The 27,167-nt window shown below is 38.1% G+C and overlaps 1 protein-coding gene across 1 annotated transcript; it reads left to right on the top strand.

The window, feature by feature from the left end:
• The first annotated feature begins 6,487 nt into the window (after positions 1-6,487).
• LOC140151434 (2-hydroxyacyl-CoA lyase 1-like) lies at positions 6,488-25,896 on the top strand. The gene is made up of 17 exons (XM_072173775.1): positions 6,488-6,553; positions 10,895-10,999; positions 12,125-12,165; positions 12,452-12,532; positions 13,085-13,157; positions 13,850-13,927; positions 14,360-14,454; positions 14,936-15,048; positions 15,919-16,054; positions 16,820-16,925; positions 18,383-18,472; positions 19,403-19,564; positions 20,077-20,177; positions 21,010-21,168; positions 21,927-22,031; positions 22,911-23,100; positions 23,472-25,896. Exons 1-17 carry the CDS (start codon positions 6,488-6,490, stop codon positions 23,505-23,507), a joined length of 1,737 nt encoding a protein of 578 aa, XP_072029876.1. The 3' UTR covers positions 23,508-25,896.
• Positions 25,897-27,167: the final 1,271 nt, after the last annotated feature.

Here is a 27,167-nt window from a genome sequence, read left to right as displayed (position 1 = left end):
CATCTTCTCTGATTAAACCAACATAATACCTGCAAAGTCGAGACTTTGTGCTGTAGTTTTGTCAAAATCCGAGATTTTGAATAAAGCTTGTGAACCGACATTTAATTATTGGCAGGGGTTGAGTTTTGAAAATAAAAGGGGTGCTATACACACTTCTAAAAATGTTAATGCAGACTGTCAGGTGTGCTATTAAATTGCACTCGGTAAGAAGTTTAGGAATTGAGGTGTGCTATAAATCGCACTCGGAAAGGTAATTTAAGGTATGCAATGGTGTGCAATCGCTGTTGATATTCCATTCACGAATGCTGTTAAGAACATGGATTCCTGGGTATGGATTGGCAAAATAAATCCACAGGCAGTGGCGGTGCTACAGGGGGAGGGCAAGGGGGCATTTGCCCCAAAAATATTTTTCTTGCCCCCCAGTTGGTCGATATGAATCTGCGATGGCAGCATTAAGCACTATGAAGTGGCACAATTTAAGAAAAAGGCATGATAATCACCTTGCAAGTACTATGTAGGTTCCACACCACCAAATAGAGTTCCTATTCATTTATGTGTTAAAAAATATGGAGGAATTGGTCGTTTTCTCATTGTTAAACCTCCCTGGTTCATTCAAAACACCATTTTACCTATTGTTTATGATATTTTCTACCATAAAACCAACAAATATTGGGTAGGTAAGCGGCTTGATTTTTTTCGCAGTGATGACGCGTCGAAAACTACGTACATCCTGTCAATCTTACAGCACACTGATTCTATGTAGTGACGTCATCTGGCGAAGAAGAACAAAAACGTGCCTCAAATTTCAGAATTGTGACAAATGTAATCTTTTTATACTTAGATAATAAGAAAACCATCCACAAAGTACAGCTATCACAAAAAAATAGGCACATCAGCCTTCTTTCTAACTTTTTTTCCCATTAAATCAACCCTGGTGTGGTTCTCACAATAAAAACACTGATTTTTTTATCGGCCATTTACCTTGGTGGTGTGATTTGGTGGTGTGGACTCTACAGGATCCAAAATTTTCTTAAAACCCCATTTTACATGATCTTCAGCCTTTCTGAACATATATTGACCATTAAAAGTGAAATCATTCAAGTTTAAGTATTGATGCCGACTCAAATTAATGCAGCATGTGCATTGCTAACCATGTGCTATCTACTGAAGATAGCAACATTAAGATATGATAATCAGACAGAGCCTAATTTTTTGCTTCTCAACCTTTCAGATGTTTTTAATTGAGTCACAGAACACATGTTAAAGTTGAAACAAACATATCCAGACCTATTGTCAGGTAGGCAAAGCGATAGTTGGACTTACCCATGAAACACGGCTTCCCTTTTTAAAGGCTTTTCTTGTTTGCGGCGGTTTTCTTGTAAATAGTCAAAAATGCTTGAGGGATTTTTTCTGTAACCTTCATCATGATGCCAGATGGTCACATACATGGTCATATCTGAACAAAAACAACATTGAAATCAGACAGATTACTGCAACTGCATAGGCCTAGCTGAACTCAGTCATGTCTCGGAGTCAATAACTAGCGCCTAGCCTACTCGACAAAACACCAATTTTTTAGTTCAGGATTAGGCCTATAGGCCTTATATCTTGTGCAAGAAGAATGGTCTTGACTAGCTGATTAATAATTACATGCACTTTAGCATGGTAAAGTTCCAGTACTGAGACTTTTTCAAGTAAGCTTAAACTTCCAAAATTCAATCTAAAGCCATTTTTGAGCATATTTCCAAATCCCCATATCTAGCCCCCCGCCCCACCCCCACCCCCCCCCCCCAGGTAATGCAAAATTAGCAAAAAACTTACCCCAAAACAGACAAATCTGGTTATATACTATTCCACAATTTGAATTTTATCTCGCTTCGGTGATCTAAATATAGCGCATCGCCAGACAGTGTTTCTAGAGTGTCTGTCATACATGTCAAATACAGGTTCCACACCACCAAATAGAGTTCCTATTCATTTATGTGTTAAAAAATATGGAGGAATTGGTCGTTTTCTCATTGTTAAACCTCCCTGGTTCATTCAAAACACCATTTTACCTATTGTTTATGATATTTTCTACCATAAAACCAACAAATATTGGGTAGGTAAGCGGCTTGATTTTTTCGCAGTGATGGCGTCGAAAACTACGTACATCCTGTCAATCTTACAGCACACTGATTCTATGTAGTGACGTCATCTGGCGAAGAAGAACAAAAAACGTGCCTCAAATTTCAGAATTGTGACAAATGTAATCTTTTTATACTTAGATAATAAGAAAACCATCCACAAAGTACAGCTATCACAAAAAATAGGCACATCAGCCTTCTTTCTAACTTTTTTTCCCATTAAATCAACCCTGGTGTGGTTCTCACAATAAAAACACTGATTTTTTTATCGGCCATTTACCTTGGTGGTGTGATTTGGTGGTGTGGACTCTGTATAAAATAATGAATAACCATGTGCCTTCCTATCTGACAAATAGATTTTCTACAAGAAATTCTGGATACAATCTAAGGGGCCACAAAAACGTTCTCATCCCAAAACCCAGAACAGAGTTCAAGAAAAGATCATTATCGTTTAAAGGTGCAATATGCTGGAATGCTCTTCCTGATTTGACTAAACAAGCGTGCAATATTTTGCAATTTCAAAACAGGTTACTTAAGAGAAACATTATTTTTAAATGCAATCCATCTCAATATGTTTTAACTAGATATTATTTGTGTAATTGTTTTTGGTGTTATTATTTTGAAAAATTGTAAATTTAACTTTGAATTATTTAAAGATTTATGTATTTTTTCTTAAAGTTCTTTACATCTGTAAGATAATTGTTTTTAAAACGATCTCTTATCATGTTTTGTAATAACCTGTATATAATAATGTTCTTTTATATATCTACTAGGCGGTTACCCGTATTTTGCGGTTCTCGGCTGTCGCGATTACCTGGCTGATGGTGACTGTACTCACCAAGTTTTATGTCCATAGGGCAGTTTTTACTAATTTGACCTCAGATGACCCCTTGTGACCTCGAAATGACCTTCCAAAATTTGGCTCTAAATGTTGACTGTACCCACCATGTTTCATGCCCATATGACAATTTTTAGTAATTTGACCTTGGATGACCCCAAAATGACCTTCCAAAAATTTGACTCTAAAAGTTGACTGTACCCACCAAGTTTCATGCCCATACAACAGTTTTTACTAATTTGACCTCAGATGACCCCTGGATGACCTTGGTTGATTTTGGCCCTTTAACCGAAACAAACTTGTTCTGTCTGAGGTCCAGATGCACCCACCCACCAAGTTTGAGGAACGTGTGACCCCTAGTCTCCGAGAAAATAGGCAGAAAACAGTTTTTACTAATTTGACCTCAGATGACCCCTGGGTGACCTTGACCCACTAACCAATACAATCTTGTTCCGTCTTAGGTCAAGATGCACCTAGCCACCAAGTTACATGCCCATATGACAGTTTTTACTAATTTGACCCCTAGATGACCTCTGGTGACCTTGACCCACTTACCAATACAAACTTGTTCTGTTCCGGGTCAAGACGCACCCACCCATCAAGTTTGAGGAACGTGCGACCCCCAGTCTCCGAGAAAAATAGTTTTACTAATTTGACCCCTGGATGACCTCGGGTGACCTTGACCCACTAACCAATACAAACTTGTTCTGTCTCGGGTCAAGCTGCACCCACCCACCAAGTTTGAGGAACGTGCGACCCCCAGTCTCCGAGAAAATAGGCGGACAGACAGACAGACAGATAGACAGACAGACAGACAGAGTCACAGACTACCAGTATTATTATATAGATCTTTTAATCTTGTTTTTATGTTTAATGTTTTACACCACGGACGTGTGGAAGAACAAATTTTTTTGAACATGTAACCGTGTATAAATAAAGTGAATGAATGAATGAATGAATGAAAGTTTGCCCCCAGTTTTGAGGCAAAAACCCCAAATTATGTAAATTTCCCCCAGAAATTCACTGTGCCCCCGAAAAAATTCCTGGTGCCACCACGCACTGGCCACAGGAGAGACTAACATAAGTTTAGTCTCTTTAACTTAGGACTTCTTTCAGAATACCCTACCACTGCAAAATTACTCTTAGAAGTGGGTATGGGTTTTGAGGCTGAGCTGCACACCCCATCCAAAATAAATCCAAGTACCCCCCCCGGGTACAATTTAAGCTTCCTTGACTCATTTCCTGTAAGATAAATCAAGTAAGCAGTAGGCCTATGCTGCAGATTGATTAGATAGATAAAACTGGAAAAATATGGTCCCTTAGCTCGAGATACTCTATAGTTCTAGTAACTATAACTCAGCATACTTTTGTAGTTGTAGATGTCATTATGTTTATGATAAAGACTGAAGTCTTGCTGGCAAGACTAGAGATACTCTAGTACAAGGAACTTATACGATGTCCTCATTCACAAACTGATACTATCGGTCCGAATTTTGAGCCATAAGTTTACGTGGTGAACTAGAGATACTCTAGCCCCGGACTCTGGCTAAAATACAGGTTTACATTTACTATCTTACATTATCTTGCTGCCCCGCTTGCTGCCATATGTTGGTTTGAGAGACTATAATACCTACCATGGAGAGACGAATCATCTTACCTGCAAACCACTGGCCCGGGCCACTGGCTACAAACATGATGCTATCATGGCGACTAAACTAAAGCTAAAGCTGATGATCTTCAAGTTGCAGCAGCATCCCCAGAGATCCTTTAATAATCATAATGGCATCCCGAGCAGCATGCATGGAGGAGTAGTTTCCTTCGCAGCCAGTTTGGTTACGCTCCCTCCACACAGACATTTTGTGGAGGGAGCGGAACCAAACTGGCTGCCGTGGAGACTAATGGAGGAGAAGCAGCATTTTCATTAATTCAGACAACTTTTTATATCAGATTTTTGCATTTACATGCATTTTAACACATTTCTGGAGTCTCGTTTCATATTTTGAATGTCTTGTGTATGATTTCTTAGGAATATAAATAGGCCTATGCCTCCTTGGTAGCTATTGCTTTGGTAACAAAGTACTATGAAGCATACACAATACAATGCAAGTTATTTGGCACAAATTGGTCTAGTATTGTGAAAGAAAAAAATGCCCTCTGACAAAAAATGACTTGAAAGAGAAAATCTGAAGGGCATAGGAAAAGAAAAGGGACAAGGAGCCACTTTTCCACCAAAATTCACCCCGATCATGGGCCAAAATAGTGTAAAATACAAAATTTATTGTTTGTGCAGGTTTGTGTGGATGGAGCGTAACCAAACTGGCTGCGTAGGAGACTATGTACTAAGGGACCGTTCACAAACACTTATAAGGGGGGCCTGATGCAAAAAAAAAAAAAATTTCAGGGCCCCCTTTTTGACATGAAAATTATGGGTCAGTGAACCCCATAGAAAAGCATATAAACTCAATTTTTCCAGGAAAATTTGTGGTCAATTTTTTCAGGGCCCCCCTTTAGGATGGTCAAAAAATTTTCAGGGCCCCCCTTTTTGCATCAGGCCCCCCTAACAAGTGTTTGTGAACGGTCCCTAAACAAGCTGCTCAAGAAAAAGAGCAGAATTTATGCTGCTCATGATAACACCCATCTAATGAAATCACCCAAATTATATAATGTTCCAAATTCAGGCAACCAGAAATGTTGAAGCACCAATAGTCCTAGTGACCAACTATGATCAACATGGCTGAAAGCATGTGGCTACGATGGCTGAAAGAAGAAGAACGCGGAAAAAAGAATGCACAGCGCCGATGGCGGCTGTGCAAAGAAAAGAGGGTGGAAAAATTTGAAAAAGTATAAAAAACTGTGAAAAAATGGTACAGGTCAAACCCTTTTTTTTTTTTTGCTCTTCACTTTTCAAACCACCGAAAAAAAATGGGGTCAACCTTTTCGGGCTGTTGAGGAAGGGGCGTCAAAATTTAAATTTCTTCAGCCCCCCTGGGTAGGAGCGGTCACGGTAGGCCTACGCCACTGCTATTACCAACTTTAAACATGTAGTATTTATTAGTAAGCCTGCCCAATTTAGTCACAGCATAGCACCCACGTTGGATTCGTGGTCTTGGAATAATAGCAACAAAAAAACCAATTTTAGTAGAAAAAATCTTTACATTTATAAAGCTATACCGATATGGGCGAATTTTCCATGGAAAAGATTAGACCCAAGATACAGTGCAAATTCCTACTGTAAAAAGAGAGTGCAAACCTTCAATTCAAATCAAGGTAAAGAGTGAAAAACTTGCACTCCTATCGCATGAAAAGCATTCCAGACATTTACTCTAGCTAATATTAATTTTAAAAAAGCAAAATAAAAAAACGCAATAATTTATTTATACCTAAACTACATAAACTTCATTTTAGCCTATTTCATTTTTTCGGTGGGGATTTCCCATCCAGCAAGTTCAGGAAGGTCGTTGCACTTTTGCAAATCGCGGTCGCGGTCAAAGATCAATCAATCAGCAGACTCAATCAGCTGATCATGGCGGACGAGGAGGCGGATCGCATTGACGGAGCTTCTGTACTTTCACAGGCCCTGAAAACACAGGTATATCCGTGACTTTTAATTCGTTGTGTGTTTTGTTTGCTTCAAACATAAAATGTAACAATCATGTCAGGGATTCATAGTACCGGACATGTCGAATCATCCAAAACAGCAAAAGACCATGCATGGTTTCAAAATTCGGCAGTCTGCACATCATGTTTTAAATAATATTAAAGCTCACAGTGAGTCACACACTGCACAGTGGGTCTGGTTCTGGTTCTGGTTTCATACAGTTCAACACCCCAAGTGGGGAAAAGTGAACCGGTTGCGGTGTGTGTGCTTTTTGTTGCTTATTTATACTTGAACAGCTGCTGTAGTTGAGCTTTGAATGCGATTGGGTCAGATATGGTTATTGTGTCTTCTGGTAGTGAGTTCCACTCCGTGTGCGGATCGTGGTATGAAGGAATATTTGTAGCAGTCCTTGGATGGTTGTGGTTGAATAAATGACTTGCGGTGTGATTTGCGAGTAAAGCGAGTTACCGGGTGCAGCAGGGTTCGAACTGGGACGGCTAGGTGACCTTCGTGTGCTTTCTGGAATAGACTTAGACGAGATATCTTCCGTCTGGTAGCAAGTAGCAGCCAGTCCAGGTCTTGTAGCATGTCGGTGACACTGCTGCGCTTGTCATAGTTGTTTTTTGACAAAGCGGGCGTGCTCTGCGCTGCACAGCTTCAAGATGGTAGATTTGGTCCACGGTGTAAGGGTCCCATATTGCAGCGCAGTATTCCAGCCGAAGGTCTAACGAGTGATTTGTAGGCAATGTTCTTGATTTCCTCAGTACATCCCCGTAAGTTACGTTTGATAAAACCCAGCGATCTGTTAGCTTTTGCAGCTGTGCGATTGATGTGACAATTCCATTTCAAATTGCTAGCTATATCAACACCAAGGTATGTATGTGAGTTTGTTTCTTCAAGGAATGTACCGTTTAATGAGTATTTGTGTTGTTTGGGGTGTTTGGAGTTTGTGATCTTTAAAACAAAACACTTGTCAGTGTTAAACGCCATACACCATGTCTGCTCCCAGCTACAAGGTCGGTCAAGGTCACGTTGATGTAGGTCTGCGTCTGCGTCGCTGCTGACGGATCTGAAAATTACACAGTCGTCAGCAAAAAGTCGGACGGTGGAGGTGATCTGGTCTGGTAGGTCGTTGATATATAATAAGACGAGCAACGGACAGAGCACTGTGCCCTGCGGAGCGCCTGATTGGACACGTACCCAGTCCGAAGCCTCACCTCCAAGAACAACCTTTTGCTTTCTATGCATCAGGAAGTTGGTAATCCATGTGTGAGTCGGTCCCTGTATACCATAATGGGCAAGTTTCAGCAAAAGCCTTTGATGTGCTACCACATCAAATGCCTTGCTGAAATCCATTATGATAGCGTCTGTCTGTCGCCCCTTGTCGAGGGATTTGGCGAAGTCATTAATAGTCAATATCAGTTGAGATTCGCATGATCGATTTCGGCGAAAGCCATGTTGGTGGTCATTCAATATATCATGTTTGTCTAGATGGTTCATGACACTCGAATGGATGACATGTTCCATCACCTTGCAACATATAGAGGTAAGCGATACCGGCCTATAGTTGGAGGGTTTAGTGCGATCTCCTTTTTTGAAGATTGGAGTAACATTGGCACTCCTCCAATCTTCAGGCAAGTTTCCTGTCTCGAGAGATTTCCGAAAGATGGTCGCCAGGGCTGGCGCAATCTCCTTTGCCCCCATCTTAAGGATACGTGCAGGCACGCCGTCGGGTCCTGTCGCTTTGTTTGGGTCAAGATCGGTCAGTAGCTTTGTGATACCATTTGTGGATATATGTATGTCAGGCATGCATGGAAACTTTGGGCCTGGTATGTGTGGAAGATTATCAACTATTTCCTGTCAAAGCTTAAAGGGAGGGTGGGGGGATCTATTAATTGGTTTAGGATGCAGGTTTCCTTCAAACTCACGTACAATGACAATGTCAAATATCATCCCCCTTTATGCATCCATGTAAAAAAAATGAGAACATTTTCAGCACAAATGTGAATAATATTGCACAAATTACTAGCCCATGACATGAGCCAATTCACTCGGTCGGACATCCGGGAACATTGTCCCCTTCGTCCCCTTTGCACAAGCGCGTGCATAGCAACCAGCTCGAGAAAGGGGATCTGCACATGTGCACACTGGTTCAAGGCTATTTCCCCTTTGTGACGTCAGCCCGATCAAGAGAATACGTTGATACACGCAAATTGCATTGCAAATGGACAGAGACAGAGAGAGAGAGAGAGATGAGAGAGAGGAAGAGAGATGGAAAGAGTTTAATAGATATTAAGGAGTGACAATAGTGATAGAGAGTGGTAATGACAGGAATGTGAAGTGAAGAGAGAGAGAGAATAATGAAACGAATTAGTTTTAGAATTCAGTGAGTTCTTTAAAAAGATGAAATTATACATTTAGAAAAACCTCTTGTTCAAATTTGATCCGAGTTATTTTTAAAGGGTGTCTCCGGCAATCACAACATTATGGCTTATATAAGAAAAATAATTATCAAGCACGAATCACATGGTTAAACTCATAGCGACTATAAAAAGGAATAAAAAATAGTCGGCTCTCAACACACGATATTCAAAATTCCCGGGCGCCGAAATTGTCGAGTGCAATGATGTCCCCCAGTAATACAACAAAGGCTGATGACAATTGAAGACAAACAACCATTACGTCATTGCACTTAGACAATTTTGACACGGGGAATTTTAAATATCGCGTGTTGAGAGCCGATTGTTTTTATTTGTTTTTATGGTCAATATGAGTTTGTTTTAAATAAAACCATGTGATTTGTGCTTGATAATTTATATTTCTCTAACATATAAGGCATAATGTTATGATTGCCGGAGACTCCTTTTAAGAGGACTCTACAGGTATAAAATGTTAGCATGAAAGTTCATCTGTGTTGGTAGACTTCATAATTGTAAATTTAACCTTATGATCTCAACACAAAATTAAGACGTACCTCAAATTTTCGGTCACAACTTTGACCTTCATCTGGAGACTGGCAACCCAAGTTTGGGATCAGTGACCTTTTGGACACTTGACCCCAAAACCCGGTCGTACACTCTGGGTAACTTGTATCGGCCCCCGTCGCGGTTGAGAGATGGTTGGTTGACTCTGATGTAAATTGACTCCTTCACACCCCTTTCAAAGTATCTAGCGTCCCGATACAAGTTACCCAGAGTGTACGACCGGGTTTTGGGGTCAAGTGTCCAAAAGGTCACTGATCCCAAACTTGGGTTGCCAGTCTCCAGATGAAGGTCAAAGTTGTGACCGAAAATTTGAGGTACGTCTTAATTTTGTGTTGAGATCATAAGTTTAAATTTACAATTATAGGTATAAAATGTGTTTTATCTTGGCTTTTTATATTGTCTGAGATTTATAAGTCCAGTTCAGAGCACATCTTTCAACCCAAATTTTAATTACTGTTGTTGCTAGACTACAGATAAAAGCAGGGGCGGTGGAATGATTTTGGAAGTCGGGGGCCAGTCAGGGTGACATAAAAAAATCAAAAAAATGGCCGCTTTTGCTCAGAAGTGAGAAATTTTTGTAAAATGAAGGCCCAAATGAAACCATTTTATGGCCCCCCTGGACCCCCAATTTGATTGGAAAGATTATTATACGGTAGCTGTTTAAGGTAGTATTACACCCCTTGATAAATTTGTGACTATTTTTGCATTTTTCTCAAAAAATAATAACACACTGTAACAAAAGTTATGTATCCGAAATACAAAAAAAAAATCAAAGAAGTGATAGGCCCTAAATGACTTGTTATTCAAGGTGGAAACCGGAGAATGCTGCTAATAAAGAAAAATAGCGTTTTTTTAAGTAGCAGTATCTCTCTGGTTTCCAACCTTGAATAACAAGTTATTTAGGGCCTATAACTTTAAATAATTTAAAAAGAAAGAAAAAAAAAAAAAATTCGAGTACTTTGACCCGTGAATTTTGACCCGGGAAGGCCAAGGACGGGCAGGAACTCGGGTACCCGGGAATTTGTGAGAGCTTTACTCTGTACCTGCAGTTACTGATGTTGAATCCCCAGGTTTCTTGAATACTTGGTTGCAAAGTTATGAACCTTTAATATGTCCATTTTTCTAGCTTTTTGCCTATATCGCAGGTTCATTTATTGCCGCCGACTTTAGCCTAATTGGATCAGATCTGGTCACAAGAGAGAAATTACATTAACTGTTTCTTTTTTGAATTACAAAATAATGCGCTTCAGCAATCACCAGTATAACAATATTATTTTGACCATGCAGCCATACACATTTGAACTTAATGTTTATCTATATTACGATTAATTTATCATTTTAATTACAGGGTGTGGAGTATGTGTTTGGCATAGTTGGTGTTCCTATTGTAGAGGTAGCCATAGCTCTACAAGTCCATGGCATCAAGTTCATTGGCATGAGAAATGAACAGGCAGTAAGTAAAACTGATTGGTAGGCCTGGAAATTTGGTGTGAATCCAAGAATCCATTCTCCACAGATTTCTAGAACTGATTTGCTTTAAAAAATTGTGTAAAGATTTTCATTGATTTTTTAGCCTTATATTCAAGGGCTGTCAACTTTTTTGGAATTGCTTGCTGGCAGGTGCTGTTGAACAGTGGCATACCGGGAAAGAATGAGTGTTTCCAGCCTGCAATTGTCAAGTATTGACCTGTGATGTTTGAACCAGGGCGCTTAAGAATTTAAATTGTGTGTGTGTGCGGGGGGACAATTTATTTTGACAATGCGTGAGATTGTACTGCTATGGGTATCCCATTTATTACCTTATTGGTGTGAGATATTACTACTCTGGCGTGAGAAAGGGCCTGAATGCATGAGAGTTGACGGCCCTGCTACCAGCCCTCGAATTAAAGATCTGAAGGGGCACGGCAACTTTTTTAGTGCAAGTTGATAATTGCCTTGTATTTTCACTGAAAAGGCAAAGCAGCACGGCAGTTTGTAATATTTCAAGAGGGCATCATGGCAACTGTTGAAAATTTGAAAAGGGCACCAAGGCAATTTCTCAAAACTGAAGAAAACACATACAAACAGTCTGATAGATGATTTTATAATGAAGGGGCAGGGCTGGGGCACCGACATCAACTTTATTAGAGGGCATGGCAAGTTGACTGCCGTCGGTAAAGGACATATTTTGAGGGCATTACGGCAGTGGGGATAGGCACCCACAGCATTATGTTGTGGGTGCTGTGGGTTAATTCTAGGGCTGCCTGCTATACATTTTAGTAAATGGTTGATCATAAAATGCTATTCCCAGAATCCTGAGATGCAGCCAGAATCAAAATGTATTCTCGTATTGTAGTATGACATGTCCAAGTTGCTAAATATTGTTGGATTTTGATGAAACATGTTGGTAACAACTCAACATTTGATAGCATCCATTTTAAAAGTTGTGCAATTACTGATGGTAAAATATATGGCAATCAACCAACTAATGAATTCTTTAGAAAATAAGTAATTATAAATACCTGAGCATAATGAAAATGATCACAGCACAAAGTCCATGGGTTGCTAACAGCAAATAACTGTTTCTTGTTCTCTTCAGGCATGCTACGCTGCAAGTGCTGTTGGATATCTTACAGGAAGGTAGGTAACGGTAGCTGAGGTTAGAATTTTTTCATTATGGATTTAGACTACATAAATAAAATCTGGACTCCTAATACCACCCTGTATAAATGTACCATCATGGAGAAACAAATTGAGGTATTCTGTAAAATAATAAGAAAACAAACTACATTTCATCTCAAATATTGAGAGGCAAATGATATCGCCCAACGCCATCTTGCCCCTATGTAGCTAAACCATGTTTGTTTCCGTTGCAACAGATATATGAGTGGATATTATAGTTTGTGTATGCATTATTTCCCACCAGACCTGGTGTGTGTTTAGTTGTATCTGGACCTGGACTTCTTCATACCATAGGTGGACTAGCTAACTCAAATCTTAATGCTTGGTAAGCAATATTTTCTAGTTTTGAAATTTGTACATTTGTATTCGATTTGGTAAAAAAGTGGTGCTGTTATTGACTGATTGTTCCATCCAAATGACCCATGTTTGTAATCTGAACAGGGCTGAGGGCATAATTAGTTGTTAGCAGCTGCCATGACATGTTCATACATACATGTAGTGCATCAACTCTGCACTGTAAAGGGCATATCATTCTACAGTCAGTCTACTCTGAAGTGCTTTGTAGGCACGCATATCTGCAGCAGAGACGCAGCACTACCACTGTTAACGCGCTGTATACGCGCGCATTGTTACTTTGTACTTCAGAGTGGACAAACTGTAGGCAATTGCTAGGAGCGTAGCGTTTTTGTGATGTAACTTCTGTCACTTATTAGAAAAGTGATTGTCGATATCTTATCGTTAAGTCACCAGGATGCCACAGCATCAAGTAGTACAAGCTGTATCAAAATGATTGGTACCCATCAGTTTTCATTGATAATGGATGAATCTGACATTGAAAAAAAATCCTAATTTGACAGTTGGTGTTGTTTGTTTGTAGGCCTATGATTGTTATTGGAGGATCCAGTGATCGTGATCAAGACAGTATGGGAGCATTCCAAGAATATCCACAGGTATGATTCATATGTTTGTTTGTTTGTGGGTGTGTATGTATGGATAATCACTCCCAAACAAGGCACACATATCTTTTCATTGCATCAACAAGAAAGAAGGACTTCTGCTGCAGTTGTAACAATGGACCTTTGTATAAATAGCTGCAATGAATCAAAGTAATGGATGAGGGGTTCTCTGTACAAAATGGTGTATTTTTTGTGCGGGTTTTGACAACCCTGGATAACCCAATTTGAACACCAGGATGGGTTGGGAACAGTCAGGGGTTAAAACTCGACTCGTTTCGAAACTGGCTGCGAGATACATGTACAGGTATATGTACATGGGACCAGCGGCTTAATGTCCCCTCTAAAGGATGGAGTACTTTCATGATTCATTTACCCAATTCTAAATGAACCATGTGGAGAGCAGAAGTCTGAATTTAATGTACAGAGGTTGCCAATTAATTTCAGAAATTTTCCCCCCAAGTCAATATCACAGCAAATTCCCACTGCCAGGAATTGAACCCAGGACCTTATGCACTATATTCAAGTACCCTAATCATATTTATGTGGGAGAGGATTAGGGGTTGAACTCCTCAACCCAGCTAACTAAACCCCCCCCCCTCCATTGTGGTTCTACAGAAATGCAATTTTAGAGAAGCTAACTTGTGAGTATGCCAAAGAAACTAGACTATTTTCTTTGTATTTTGTAGGTTGAGAGTGCCAGGTTACACACTAAGTATGCTGCAAGGATGGAGTCTATTGCACAAATACCTATTTTTGTTGAAAAGGTGAGAAACACAGGAACAGATGTATGTACATTATACAAAATGCATTTTCCAGTCACGTCTGGATATTTTCTATTTCCCTATTGAGTGAAACAAGATAGTACAGTCAGGTTTAAAATACTATAAAATTTGACATGTAGCCAGGGCTGCCAATTGGCTGGCCGAGCCTGGTGGATGATAATTCAGATTTGACAAACTATAAAACATCAAAGATAGGCCTTGCCCTTGTTTATAGGAAATGCATGCAAAATGTGTGAACAAATTATATTCTATTGGGCCTCCAAAAGATAACTGATTGAAATGGGCTAACTTTTGGTTAAAATGGGCTAAAATTTGTGTGTTCTTGACCTCTTGTCCCCTCCCTTGTAGCCATGCCTGAATGTAAAAATGGTCACTACATTGTACAGATTGATAAGTTTGTATTGTTGTTTATAGGCGGTGCGCATCAGTATGTTTGGACGCCCTGGTGCTTGTTACTTGGATATGCCAGGGGATATGGTACAAAGCACAACACCTGAGAATCTTGTCAGGTGAGAGAAAAAAGGGATTGTTTGTTAACTTGGTTGAAATGGGCTTACTTTTGGTTAAAAGTGGGCTAATTTGTTAGGTTTTTTGTTAGCTTGTTTGTGCATTTGTTATTTGACAGTTTAAAGTAGGGGTGTGTGTGTGACTCAAAAATATGCATGACAAACCTGTGTCAGGAATTGAAGACTGTAGTGGAGAGTTTACCTTAGTGCTAAAATTTAGTTGTAAAATGATGTACATGTAGGGTATTTTCTCAGATTAAAAAAAAATTAATCAGAAACTCTGCCCTTTTTGTTTGAGAGGGTGGTCGGACTGTTATTATGAATAGCCTTTCTGGCCTAGTATTTGAAATTCTCTTAAAATTATATGTGAATCGCATTTTCATGGAAATCGATTGAATCATATATACCCTAATAAGAGGATGCCAAAATCACAAAACGCCCTTTAAATGAAAAAAAATACATATCAAAACATTTCTCACTGCAGGGTGATGCCTATGGTACAAGACCCACCACTCATGCTAGCTGATCCATCAGCTGTAGAGAAAGCTACACAACTTCTTAAGTCAGCCAAAAGACCACTTGTCATTGTTGGCAAAGGTAAGAATAGTATATAGCGTAGTGAACAAAGTTACTCAAATATCCAGGCATAGTCTCCATCTTGTTTTTCATCATTAGATCATGGAAAGAGCTGAGCTCAGAGTTGATAATGTTGTGATTTTAAAGATTTGCTTGTTACTTTTATCAGTGATTTAACACCAAATTAGCTTGACTAACAAATTGCAAATTTGTGTAAAAACTAAAAAATCCTATTCCAACTGACCAGCAGGGATCCAAAGGATGGATACAAGTGTGTCACACTAACAAAGGGTTAATTTAAAAACAGCAAAAATGTGACACAACATCCAATGGGGTAAAAACAAATAAGTACACAAAGTTAAAAACCCAACATTTCGAAAATACAAAACTTTTCTTTGTCAAGGGAGAGAGATCAGCTCTATAGTAGGTGTAAAGACCGGCTCTTAGTTGCAGGTTACAAATTTATTTTATTTGTTGGTCTGTTTTAATTTTTATTGTACATGATGACTGCACACATGAAGCAATACTTTGCATGAAGGCTACTACAGATGCTTTGACATGGAATCAGTATCTTTCTATGCTTATTTCCAAGTCTTCTCTTGCCGACCTCATCATGGGTATTCTCCTTTGCCATATTGAAAAGGGCCATCCCCTAAGTTTGTGCATAAGTTTAGGGGTTTGTCTTGTAACTTTCACAAATTGGGTGACGTCAAAATAAATATAAGGGAACATCTGAACTTTCATCATAGTATTTCAATAATTCCAAGGTGCAATAATTGGAAAAAATAATTTTACATTAATGGCAACAGTTGCATCATTCTCATAGAGTTATAATACATCATTTCACAGTTGCTTCATTTCCACAAAATGAAACATGTTTCTGTCATTAAGGTGCGGCATATGGTCATGCAGAGAATAGTGTGCGAGAGCTGATAGAGGGAGCCGGTCTTCCATTCTTACCATCTCCTATGGGTAAAGGTGTTGTACCTGATGATCATCCTAACTGTGTTATAGCAGCAAGATCTAGGTGAGAATGTTTGTTTGCAGGATATCCCAAAGTTTTTTTCTGTTATTTTTAATCAGATTTCTCATGCAAGATGTAGAATAAGAATGTTATATCACAATGTCACTTTGAAATGAAAAAGAAAAGGTAAGAAACAAAATGGAAGAATAAAGACTGGCAATCTGGTAAAAATGTTGCTCTCTCTTTTGTGGAGAACAGAAGAAAATTCACAAAAGTGCAATAAAGTCACTTTGGCTTGATGTTTGGGGTCGAGATTTGTTGAAATGGGTAATTTTGACCAATTTTTTGTTCAGAAATGAAAGAAATTCCATAACAATATGTGTGTATATAGATAGTGGATTGCATGTGTGTTCTTGTCTTGTCTGTGTGTTGGAGTGGGTGATGGCGACGGTGCGTCGGCAAGCGCCTCCAATTGAGGACACACTTGTGACTTTTCAAACACATTAAAACTGTGGACATACCTGCAAATGAGCACCATCCTCAGTTTGTAGAGGTCTGCAGTAGGTCCCAATCACCTGATAAATGCATTGTACAGATATCTGTTATTGTGCATTAAAAATACCAACTGCAATATGTATCATAACACAGTTATACACACAAAAAAGAGACCATTTTGGTCCTCGGTATTGCAAGTGACATCGTTTCAGATGTTCCTTGTTTTAATAGCAATACACAAGGGTGGTTGGGGTTTGTTTATGTGTGTGTTGTATTCTTGTATTAATTAGGGTATTTGATATTACTGAATATTCATGTTTTACAATATTACAGAGCACTGCTTGAAGCTGATGTTGTTGTGTTGCTAGGGGCTAGACTTAATTGGATTCTTCATTTTGGAATGCCGCCTCGCTATGCAGAAGACACTGCCTTTATTCAGGTAGGAAATTTGAATAAGGGCATCTAAAAATAAAATAAAAAACTTTACAAGCTATTATAGGACTTTATTCGTACCACATCAAATAAATATCAAACAAACAAGGCACCAGGTTCAGTGTGGTCCTTTGGCATGGGTACCGATGGTTATTTCTATTGTACCCTGAAGATGCAATAAATTGTATCAAGCATAATAATGAACATTTGCAAAGTGCCATCATTATTTATTTATATAAACAAATGATTGGACTATGCAAATGTTCAGGGTAGGATATAAGAACCATTAGTACCTATGGGAACACATATGTGACATGATCAAGGGGAATGAGTTGGATGCCGCTAATATTGATTTTGAGATATTAGCAAAGAAAGTGTTAAAATTCTTTTGTTTTATATTGTTTTCAGAGATTGATAAATTGACATAACTTCACAAAGAAAAGTTGTATCAACATGGGGTTTTCAGTTTCTGAAAGCTCTAAATGTCCATTTTAGAAACATGTGTAAAACTCATTTTTGACCAGGGTCGACATGTAACTCATTCCCCTTGATCATGTCACATATAGCACTGCAGAACCAAGTTTAACATGTTGCCTAACCCAGACATTTAAACTATTGATGAAAAGATGAAAGGAAAATTGAGAAAAAAAATTGCCTTGTCTCTAGTTGTGCTATGACAAACAGCCCTTACAGAAGCACGGTCAAATTTTTCATGTACTGTTTTCTATCTTAGATCGAGGGCTACCATTCTATCTTAGATTGAGGGCTACCATTAAAACAAAGTTTTCAAATTTTGAGTTGTATTGCTCCAACAGTTTTGATATGAGAAGCATGAATGTGTATAACAATGCCTCATAGGATAGTACAGGTATACATTTCCGGTGTGGTTACCACAAATCACTGCGTTTTTGTTCACAACATTTAAATGAAAAATATTAAATCTCACTGGGCTAATGAAAAAATATGAGCTTTCTTCTGATACCAAAATCTCAATTTTGATGAGCTGTTGATCAGGTCAAGGACCTTTAATGAGTTGTTTTATATAAACTATTATGTAGTATTCTAAGCCAGCTTTAAAAATATGAATAGATTTGAAGTAAACACATATGTGACCAGCTCCAACAAAACCTGGAACAAGTCGCCAGGCATATTTTTGAGTTATAGGCCTTTAAAGATGACATTCCTATAAAAAAAAATCAAATTATCCATATCTTGAAGAGTATTGATGCTATGTTTAAAATTTTGGTATCATTTTTATTCAAATCATGAAATGTCAAAAATGGGACTTGTTCCTGGTTTTGTCGGAACAGGTCACATATTTCAAAGTTAATTTGCACATTGTCAGCAGACACATGTATAAGTTTATGCACCCTTTAGTCTGTTTTAGACAAATCTTTCCAGATGAAAAATGATGAATCTGTGTAGTCTCATCTAACATAATGTTGCTTGTTCTCTCTCTGCTAGGTTGACATCTGCCCAGAGGAATTGGGTAATAATATCGGTAATGATAGGGCAGTAGGATTGGCAGGACACATTGATGCCGTCACAAAACAGGTAAGTCTGGAGTAGAGCAGTGTGGTCAAGGTCTTTGGTGGGAGAGGTCTCTAGTTCGATCCTGATGGAGGCAACATTCTTATTCAATTATCTGCTCAATCTATCATTACATTTCAATTGTTGGGCAGGTGATGACAAAGACCTCGCAACCAGTTCCGATCAAGGTAAGGCCTGGCTAATCATACACCATAATGTAGCCCATGGATATCATGGAAGAGCTGTGTTTTAACATTTAACACTGAATGATCTTACTCAGGTTAAACAATAGGCAGAGATGTATTTATTTCAAGATAACATTATACACATGTCTCAAAATAACTCTTCTAGAAAAAACATCATCCTACTTTCCCAAAATTAAAAATTCAACCAATATGTAAAAACAATAAATATGAATGAAGACGCCGTGATGGCGTCGCAAGCTAGGTCGCTGCTCTGATTCCAACAGTGTAAAACCCATATTTGGTGTTTTTTCTTACAATATTAGACTTGGAAATCTAGTTTAAGCATTCAATATTGTGAGTGTAGGTTAAAATAATACCCCTATTTTGAAGTCATTGTCTTTGTTTAAATCATAGAGGCTGTCAGCATTTTTCCAAGCGTGACTCATGACAATAGTGTTTGTATAGGCCTACATGATTCGTACCCACAAGCTCCTCAATCATTTGCTTGATATGATTGACCTCTATAGATTGACTGACTGCTAGTATTGCTCTATACCTAATTCACCTGTTGTTCATGCCCTGAAACTTCAAACAGAGTTTACTAGTACCCACAAGGTGGCCACTGTGACGTCACACTGACAGCCTCTATTGTTATAAAGAAGAATAGCAAATGAAACATATGGAATTGAGTGTATGGCATAACGTCAACACGTTTTATTTGCTAACACAACTTAGATGAAGATACTTATTTTAAACCCATTTTATATAGATGACCAACTCACTAAAGACAACTCACCGTAATTGGAGATATCCTGATAACACACCATGGTGGAAGACATTAAGGGACAAAGTGAGGTCTAATCAGGTAAAGAGTGATGCCTTGGCTGCAGACCAATCAGTACCAATGAACTACTATACTGTGCTTAACAAAGTAAGTGAATGGTTTAACCCCATGAGAACTACCTGCCGATTGGCCAAAATGAATATCTATGAATTCGGTGCCCCTAGCAGTTGCCTACAATCAAAGAAATTAATTTTGGCACACTCTGGCATACTAAATGTAAATTGCCACCCCTCTCCCCCAGTTCAATGTTGATGAAAGCACTTTTGCCATTGGGCTCTCCAGTCTCCCCAACATTGATTGAGGGGGAATGGGGGAGGGAAGGGGAAAGGAGAAGGTATGTACTTCTCACCAAACATAGTTATACTAATTTCACTGAACTATCAGAGCGGCAATGAAGAGTTCCAACATATTGTCAAGGTGTGCCAACTATTAATTTCGTTGATTGTAGATGCCCTATTAATTGCTGCTATTCGTTAACATGTAATTGCCTTGTAAAATAGATGTGCCCTTTCAAAATTGCCTTGAAATGGGTGCCCTTCACAATCCTTATTTTGCAGCCTGCTTGAAACCATGTAAAATCTCTTTGATATGTCAAACAGGTTCAAAACATGATACCACGCGACTCGCTTATTGTCAGTGAGGGCGCTAATACAATGGATATTGGAAGGACATTACTACTAAATCATTCCCCAAGGCACAGGTAAGTATGGGAAGTTCTGTTCATTTGTAGTTTGCAACCTGGTGGCTTGTTTAATTCATTTTAGTTGCCAACTTCTTTTGGTGCTGTGAAGTTTTCACCAGATTCTTCAATAGTTTTAATCACCCCATGTAGACACAGTAATGAGTTAGACATTCCTGGGTGCTTGTAAATACAGTCAAATACCTCATTAACACCATGGGCACTACCAGCTGAATGATCGGCTTCTAAGAACTATTTTGATTGGTTTAAAAAACGGGCATATCATGTATCGAGCCAATCAGAGATATGGTAAGAATAGTCAGTAGGGCTGAATGGGATTAAGCTTAAAAGTGCTAAAAGATCTAAAAGCTCTATTGATTGGTTACTCGGATGATTATATCATGAAATTCACCAATCAAGGGCACTGTAAGACGGGCAGTATCACCCATGGATAAAACACAGAATAAGATTAGGTCTCTTATTCTCTATAGTGTTGCTCTATAAATTTGAATGGGATTATACAGACTTCTGCATTACAGCAGTGTGTCAGGGGATACTGTGAATATATTCTTTGGCCCACGGTAAATTGTAAGTGTAAGGGGTGCAACTCTTTTGTGATGGTTGGGCAAGTCTTCTAAATGCTTGTTTTGTGATTTTAGTCAAATGATTTTGGCAGCCTGTAAAAGCAGCATGCAATTGTCAGGAAGGAAATCTTTAGATTTTATTGGCAAAAATATGAAATACTATCAAAATGCATTCATTTTTTTAAGGGACAAACATTCAATTCAATTGATTTGTTGTGTTAATACCCTTTCAGCATTCCTTAATTTGTAATGTTACTTCATGATTTCAGGTTGGATGCAGGTTCATTTGGTACTATGGGTGTAGGTTTGGGTTTTGCCATCGCAGCAGCCATGTTAGCAAGAGACAGGTGGCCTAATAAGAGAGTTGTGTGTGTGGAAGGTGACAGTGCATTTGGTTTCTCTGGCATGGAAGTTGAGACAATTTGCAGGTATGGTGTTTTAAGTACAAATTTTACATAAAACTTAAATAAGGGGAAACTACAGAAACTATAAAAGTAACTGCAGCACACTTTACAGGTTGTAGCTGACCACTATGGCCCCACATCATTCCATAAACCATTTAACAACAACACAGGGACATTGTGGCTTCAAGAGCGCACACCCTAGACATTCCACAAATACCTTTGCAACCAGGATCAGCTCCCCGAGTATTGACGAGACAATTAGCAGTAAGTTCCTTGTCCAAGGGAATTTAAAGCTAACTTAATTTTCTGCGAGAGTGTACTAAACCACCACCAGGGTTCGAACCCGCAACCTCTCTCGCACCATATTCGAACACCTTATCAATTCAGCTAACTTGACTACTAAATTGAGCTGACTTGACTGCGATTGAGCTAACTTGACTTCTAGAGCAGTTGTGTTAAACCCATTTGAAGTGTCTCAGTAAAAGAACAAATAGACTGGCTGACTGACCCACCTGATCAAATGGATGAGTGAATGCGTCTGTGAGTGAGTGAGTAATGAGTCTTTGAGTATATGAAGAGGTTTAGTGAGTGAGCAAGTATGTGAGTTTGTGAGTGAGTGAGCGGCAAGGGAGGGGAGTGAGTGAGTCAATGAGGGAATGAATGAATGAATGAATGAATGAAAGGTAATTTTGAGTGATTCGTCTACTGGTGGGGAACAGCTAGTATACTCCACTTCTTGAAATGGCATTATTAATGATAATTTGTTTGTCATTTCATTACAGACACAATCTGCCTATTTTACTCATCATAGTTAACAACAATGGCATATTTTCTGGTATTGATCCTGAATCTTATGAGAGTGTGCCTGCTGAGGAGAGAACATCCAGGTAAGCCCAGATGTGTGATATTATTTCATCTGATCAGAACAAAGTCAGCAATAATGAAACAGAGATATTGGTAAAAATAAGGAAAAAAAACATAAGAAAATGGACATATAAGTATACCAGGGATGTGGGAATTTCAACATCATTAAGCTTACTATGCTTAGGTTCTGAGCAAGTTATTAATGGTAATAACGCAATTTGCACAATTTTCTACTGTGAGCAGATCAAATTGTGTCACATATGATCAGTGCCTTAAGTTAGAAAGTGAACTTTCTCTGTGATTTGAATCAAACTGTCAATCCACAATGGATTGGGCTATTCCATTTAAAATCCACACTACCCCTGTGCAAGATTTTGGAAATATGTTCCATAGGGGGAGTATGAATATCAAATGGAATGAGCACATTAGGCAGCTCCATTTGAATTTCATACACCCTCAGAGAAAGATTCAACCTGAATCTTCACCTGAGGGAGAGTGAGTTTCAAATGGAGTTGCTACTATTTGAAATTCTTACACCCCCTGTGAAAGGTTTTTCCAAAATCTTCCACAGGGGTAGTGTGGATTTTAAATGGAATAGCCCAGTATGTGTTAATTGCTTTGACTTTCATTTAACAAGGTTAGACCAGTGCTCTAACTGACCTTAGTAGGTTTGTACACTATGGGGCCTGATTAAAAACAAAATGTCGGATATTGCAAATTTGGTACACTTCAGGAGTGCTAGCAACCGTTGAGTCTACGGTCACCAGCACCCCCGAACATGCCCAGCATATTTGCGTATTTTGTGATGCTGAACATGTACAACATGTGAGAATTGTATATGATGGGGACTTGGTGACATCATTATAAATGTTTATCTCTTTCTATCTTCATTTTCTCTGCAGCATCCTGCCTACAGCTCTACAACCCAATGCTCGCTATGAGCAGATCATGTCAGCATTTGGCGGCAAAAGTTTCTTTGTGACAACACCAACAGAGTTGGAAAATGCCTTGCATGCTAGTCTTGTTACACATGCTGATAAACCTGTGTTGTTGAATATAATGGTGAATCCTGTAGCAGCCAGAAAACAGCAGGTGAGAGAGACTAACACTAGTTAAGGATACATACTTCTTTTAAGGGTGCATACAGGATCACATTTGGCAGGATATTTGTTTACTTTATTTTTAGTTTATCTTATAAAGCAATGAAGATAAGTTTATGAAAGTATAGCTTTTTGGAAAGGAAATGAAAGTAAATCAACTGTAGTTTGGAAAAAAATTTACTCATTTTTGAAAAAGGACTTAAAGATATGGAATGAAATAGGTCAAAATTTGCATCAATTGTTAAAAATATTTATCAATTTTGGGGATATTTTTGGCCATAAACACATATGAGGACCCAATTAAAACAAATACGTAAGTGGTAATTACTGTTAAACTTAAAACTGTTTTTTTTCTCTCTGCAGGATTTTGATTGGTTGACAAGAAACAGTAAACTCTAGAGGACGGAGCATTGTCATGAGGTGCCATCTATTGCTGAAAATGAAATTCACCATGATCTCAACAAAATCATAAAACTGCCTCAAATCTTGATTTACCTTGATCATTAAAAGCAGCAGTTTACACTAAGGGTCTTCTATAAAAAAAAATATCCTGTTTCACTCCCCTCCCCCATTTGATCAATTTGACTGAAATAATTATTTATAAATTCTCGAAGTAGCTTTATTTTGCAAATGAATGTGCCATATCACGTTTGTGTCTATCATGCAAAATGCACTTTGTGTAGTGATGTGCCCAACTCATGCAAAACGCACTGATGTATGTCATTCTATATCAATCCATCATGTTATAAGTCTTGCCTATTTGGAGCTGCATGATCATTTATAATAGGACAACAGACAATTACAGAAAGAATTACTTAAACTGGAACTGAATCATGGTTTCAAAATCTGCTGGTTATGCTGCAGTATTCCTTAGGTACACTATTTTGGTCCCCATAAATGACAATTCAATATGGACTTGTTGTAGTATAAATGCAATTGGGGTTTACACAGTTTGTATTTTATCTAAACTTCCTTTAGTCATAAGTTTAAATCATGTGATCCAATCATGTGCAATATTAGTTTAATTTCGATATGCAGAAAAAAATGATCTGATGTTGTAAAAGCATTTCAGGAAATGCCTAAAGATAATTATGTACCAGTAAGACTTTTATATAGGATCATTTTTTACACATTTGTAAGTTTAATATCAGCATTGTTAATCCAAGAATTGAAAAACAAAAAGAAAAAAAGGAGATAAAAGGGAAATACACAAAGGAAATATTATGACACTATACAAAAAGTTTCTTATTTCACATTAATTTCATTTTAATAATCATGTTTCATGGTAATTTATTATACAGTACTAAAATATATTAATTTATGGTTTAATTCCAACAATATAGCAACAAAATTGCTCAAATTAAATTTTGAAAGTTGTACTCTATTGAAATGTACGGGCGATTTCACACATACCAGGCAACATTACAAATTTACTAGCATGAACGTTCATCTGTGTTGGTAGACATCATAATTTATGATTTTAAACTTTTGATCTCAACACTTGTGTTGAGATCAAAAGTTTAAAATCATAAATTAACATTACAAATTTGTTCACTGACAGGTTCCCGGAATGACTACCAGGACAAAAACTGGTGAACCATGCACAAATTTGTAGTATTATAGGCTAAATTGATTTAGGTCCAAAATGGACCAAATGGAAGATGTTAATTGCAAATGTCCTTTCTGGTCGGAACACCACCGATTCAAAATTTTGTTGTCTTTTAACAAACATGTATTCCAGTGACATTGTAAAATCCATTCCAATTCCAGTGACACCTCATGCATACTTTCCTAGGTAGGATTAGGCTGATGTTCACTGGAGGGGCGTGCAAACTAACACTACAGCCCTGTTATACTGATTTTTCAAAGTAAAATTCTAATACAAAGCATCCAAAGTTCTAGAGAAATTAATAATGAGGTGTCACTGGAGCTTGGAATAGATCATATATAGCAGGCCTTCTCAACTAGTTTATTTGAAGTGCCAGCTGGAAAATTTCAGTGATCATGAAGTGCCAACATGTTAGGGAACCTGAGGACTTTGTGAGTTAGAGCACTGAGCGGGCACATAGCGGGTACGGTGCAGTGGTGAAGCTTTATCAGGGTCCAGGGGGCAGTGCCACAGGAGCTCCTGGATTTTAAGATTTTTAAAGGCCCAGATTGGGCATTTTCTCCCCTTTTTTGTTCAAGATTTATGTGGGAAAAATATTAAAATTACTGTGCGCCACTTTGTGCGCCACTGCACTTTGACTGACTCCAAGCGCCACTGCACTTTGACTGACTCCAAGCGCCTCACAAGGCCTGATATATAGTGTTTCAAATTACTTCCTGTACTTGCTATATACTCCCCCCCCCCAAAAAAAAACCAATATTGAAACAGGAGTATGTATGACACATCACATAACTGCAAGTGTTCGAACACATCCAATTACAAACATTTGACGAATGGAATTCTCCCAGGATGAACTGCAGTGTGAAAATACTATATACGCTGTTATTTTGCGCAGACAGAATTTTTCACAATTTTAGGAAATTGTGGAGTTGTTTATTTCAAAGAATTTATGTAAGTGTAAAGTAACTTTAAATAAAAACTGTATTTTTGTGTGTTGTTATTTTCACACCTGCACGTCCATGCACAAAATTCAAACCGTCAGAATCAAAGTATGGGTTCGTTCAGATTGAACTTTCTTTTAATAGATGTATTCATTTTCTATGATATAACAACTTTCCTTTAAATTGAAATAATTTTTATATATATGGAATGTACAAAAGGAAATGAAAATAAAATTGTCATGATTATAAAAATTGAGTACTATATTTGATGAATTCTTGTTGTACATAAAATATTGCTTCTAGCATCCTCTTTGTGTAGGGTAGGGTAGGGTTCAATCGATATACACAAAAAAAGCTTATTTCCAAAATTTTGGTTGATTTGGCCATTGCATACCGTAAAACCTCATCTACAAGCATATAGAGTATTTTTGATAAAAGATAAGTTAATATGAAACAGCCGTAAATATGCCAATACAATAGATTGGTCTAACAATAGTACTTGTTTGTATATGCTTGTATCTGTAATTTATTTGTTAAAACTACAAAATGTTATAATTTTGTCGATGGATGGCACCTGGATTAATTTAGCTTTCATCAAAAGCACACTATATGCTTGTAGACAAGGTTTTATGGTATGCAAGTTAGGCATACTTGCATGCAGGGTTGTAGCTACGCCGGGCGAGGCCGCCGGGCACCCGGCACCAAAAAAAAAAAAAAAAAAAAAAAAAATTTTTTTTAATAAATGATTTTTCATCATTTTAGGGGTGATACCCTTAAGTGGGCCCCTGGACCCCGGCCGTAAGCACGAGCTCCGCGCTCACGCTACTCGGCTTCATAATAATTTGCCACCTGGCATAGAAATTGGCCTAGCTACAACCCTGCTTGCATGTATTACTGTGCCCCATAATTTTAACGTCTGTTAAACGACCAAATTTGCAAGAAAGAGTATGCACACTAACATGTAGTCCTAGGATTCTGATATTATAAAATTAAAAATAATAAACTTTTGAAGTTGCGGGATGAGGATTTGGATCACAAAGTGCTCCTTTAAAATAAACTACAAAAATCAATTTTCAAGATTGATTTATGTTCACATTAATGTTACATGCAAAATATATATTTGGCACATTTTAATTGATGCTGATAAGATATTCTGCTGAAAATTTTAATAGATTTCTTCATAAGTGAGTGAATTTTTGAAACTGAAATGCCCATCTTGAGAAACCAACAAATTGAATTTTGTATGTTTGTTTGTTTCCTTGCCTGTAATTCAGCAGATGTAGTGTTTTTGACATCAAGGTCACTGGGGTACCAAACTTGACCCATATCAAATACCGCAAGATGAAAGATAACAATATTCACCTGATGATCTAATTACACCACCTTTAAAGGCTTAATCTACGATTTCCTTCAAATTTTAAATTTGTCATTATATACTCAAAATGCTGAAATAATACTAGTAATAATGATCGGGAATGGTTTCTGTCCATTTTGAGCTGAACTAACGAG

This window comes from Amphiura filiformis, chromosome 4 (genome assembly GCF_039555335.1).
Source record: "Amphiura filiformis chromosome 4, Afil_fr2py, whole genome shotgun sequence".
In the NCBI taxonomy this organism is placed as follows: Eukaryota; Metazoa; Echinodermata; class Ophiuroidea; order Amphilepidida; family Amphiuridae; genus Amphiura; species Amphiura filiformis.
Note: the sequence above shows the minus strand (reverse complement) of the source record. Positions and strands in the feature narration are given on the sequence as shown.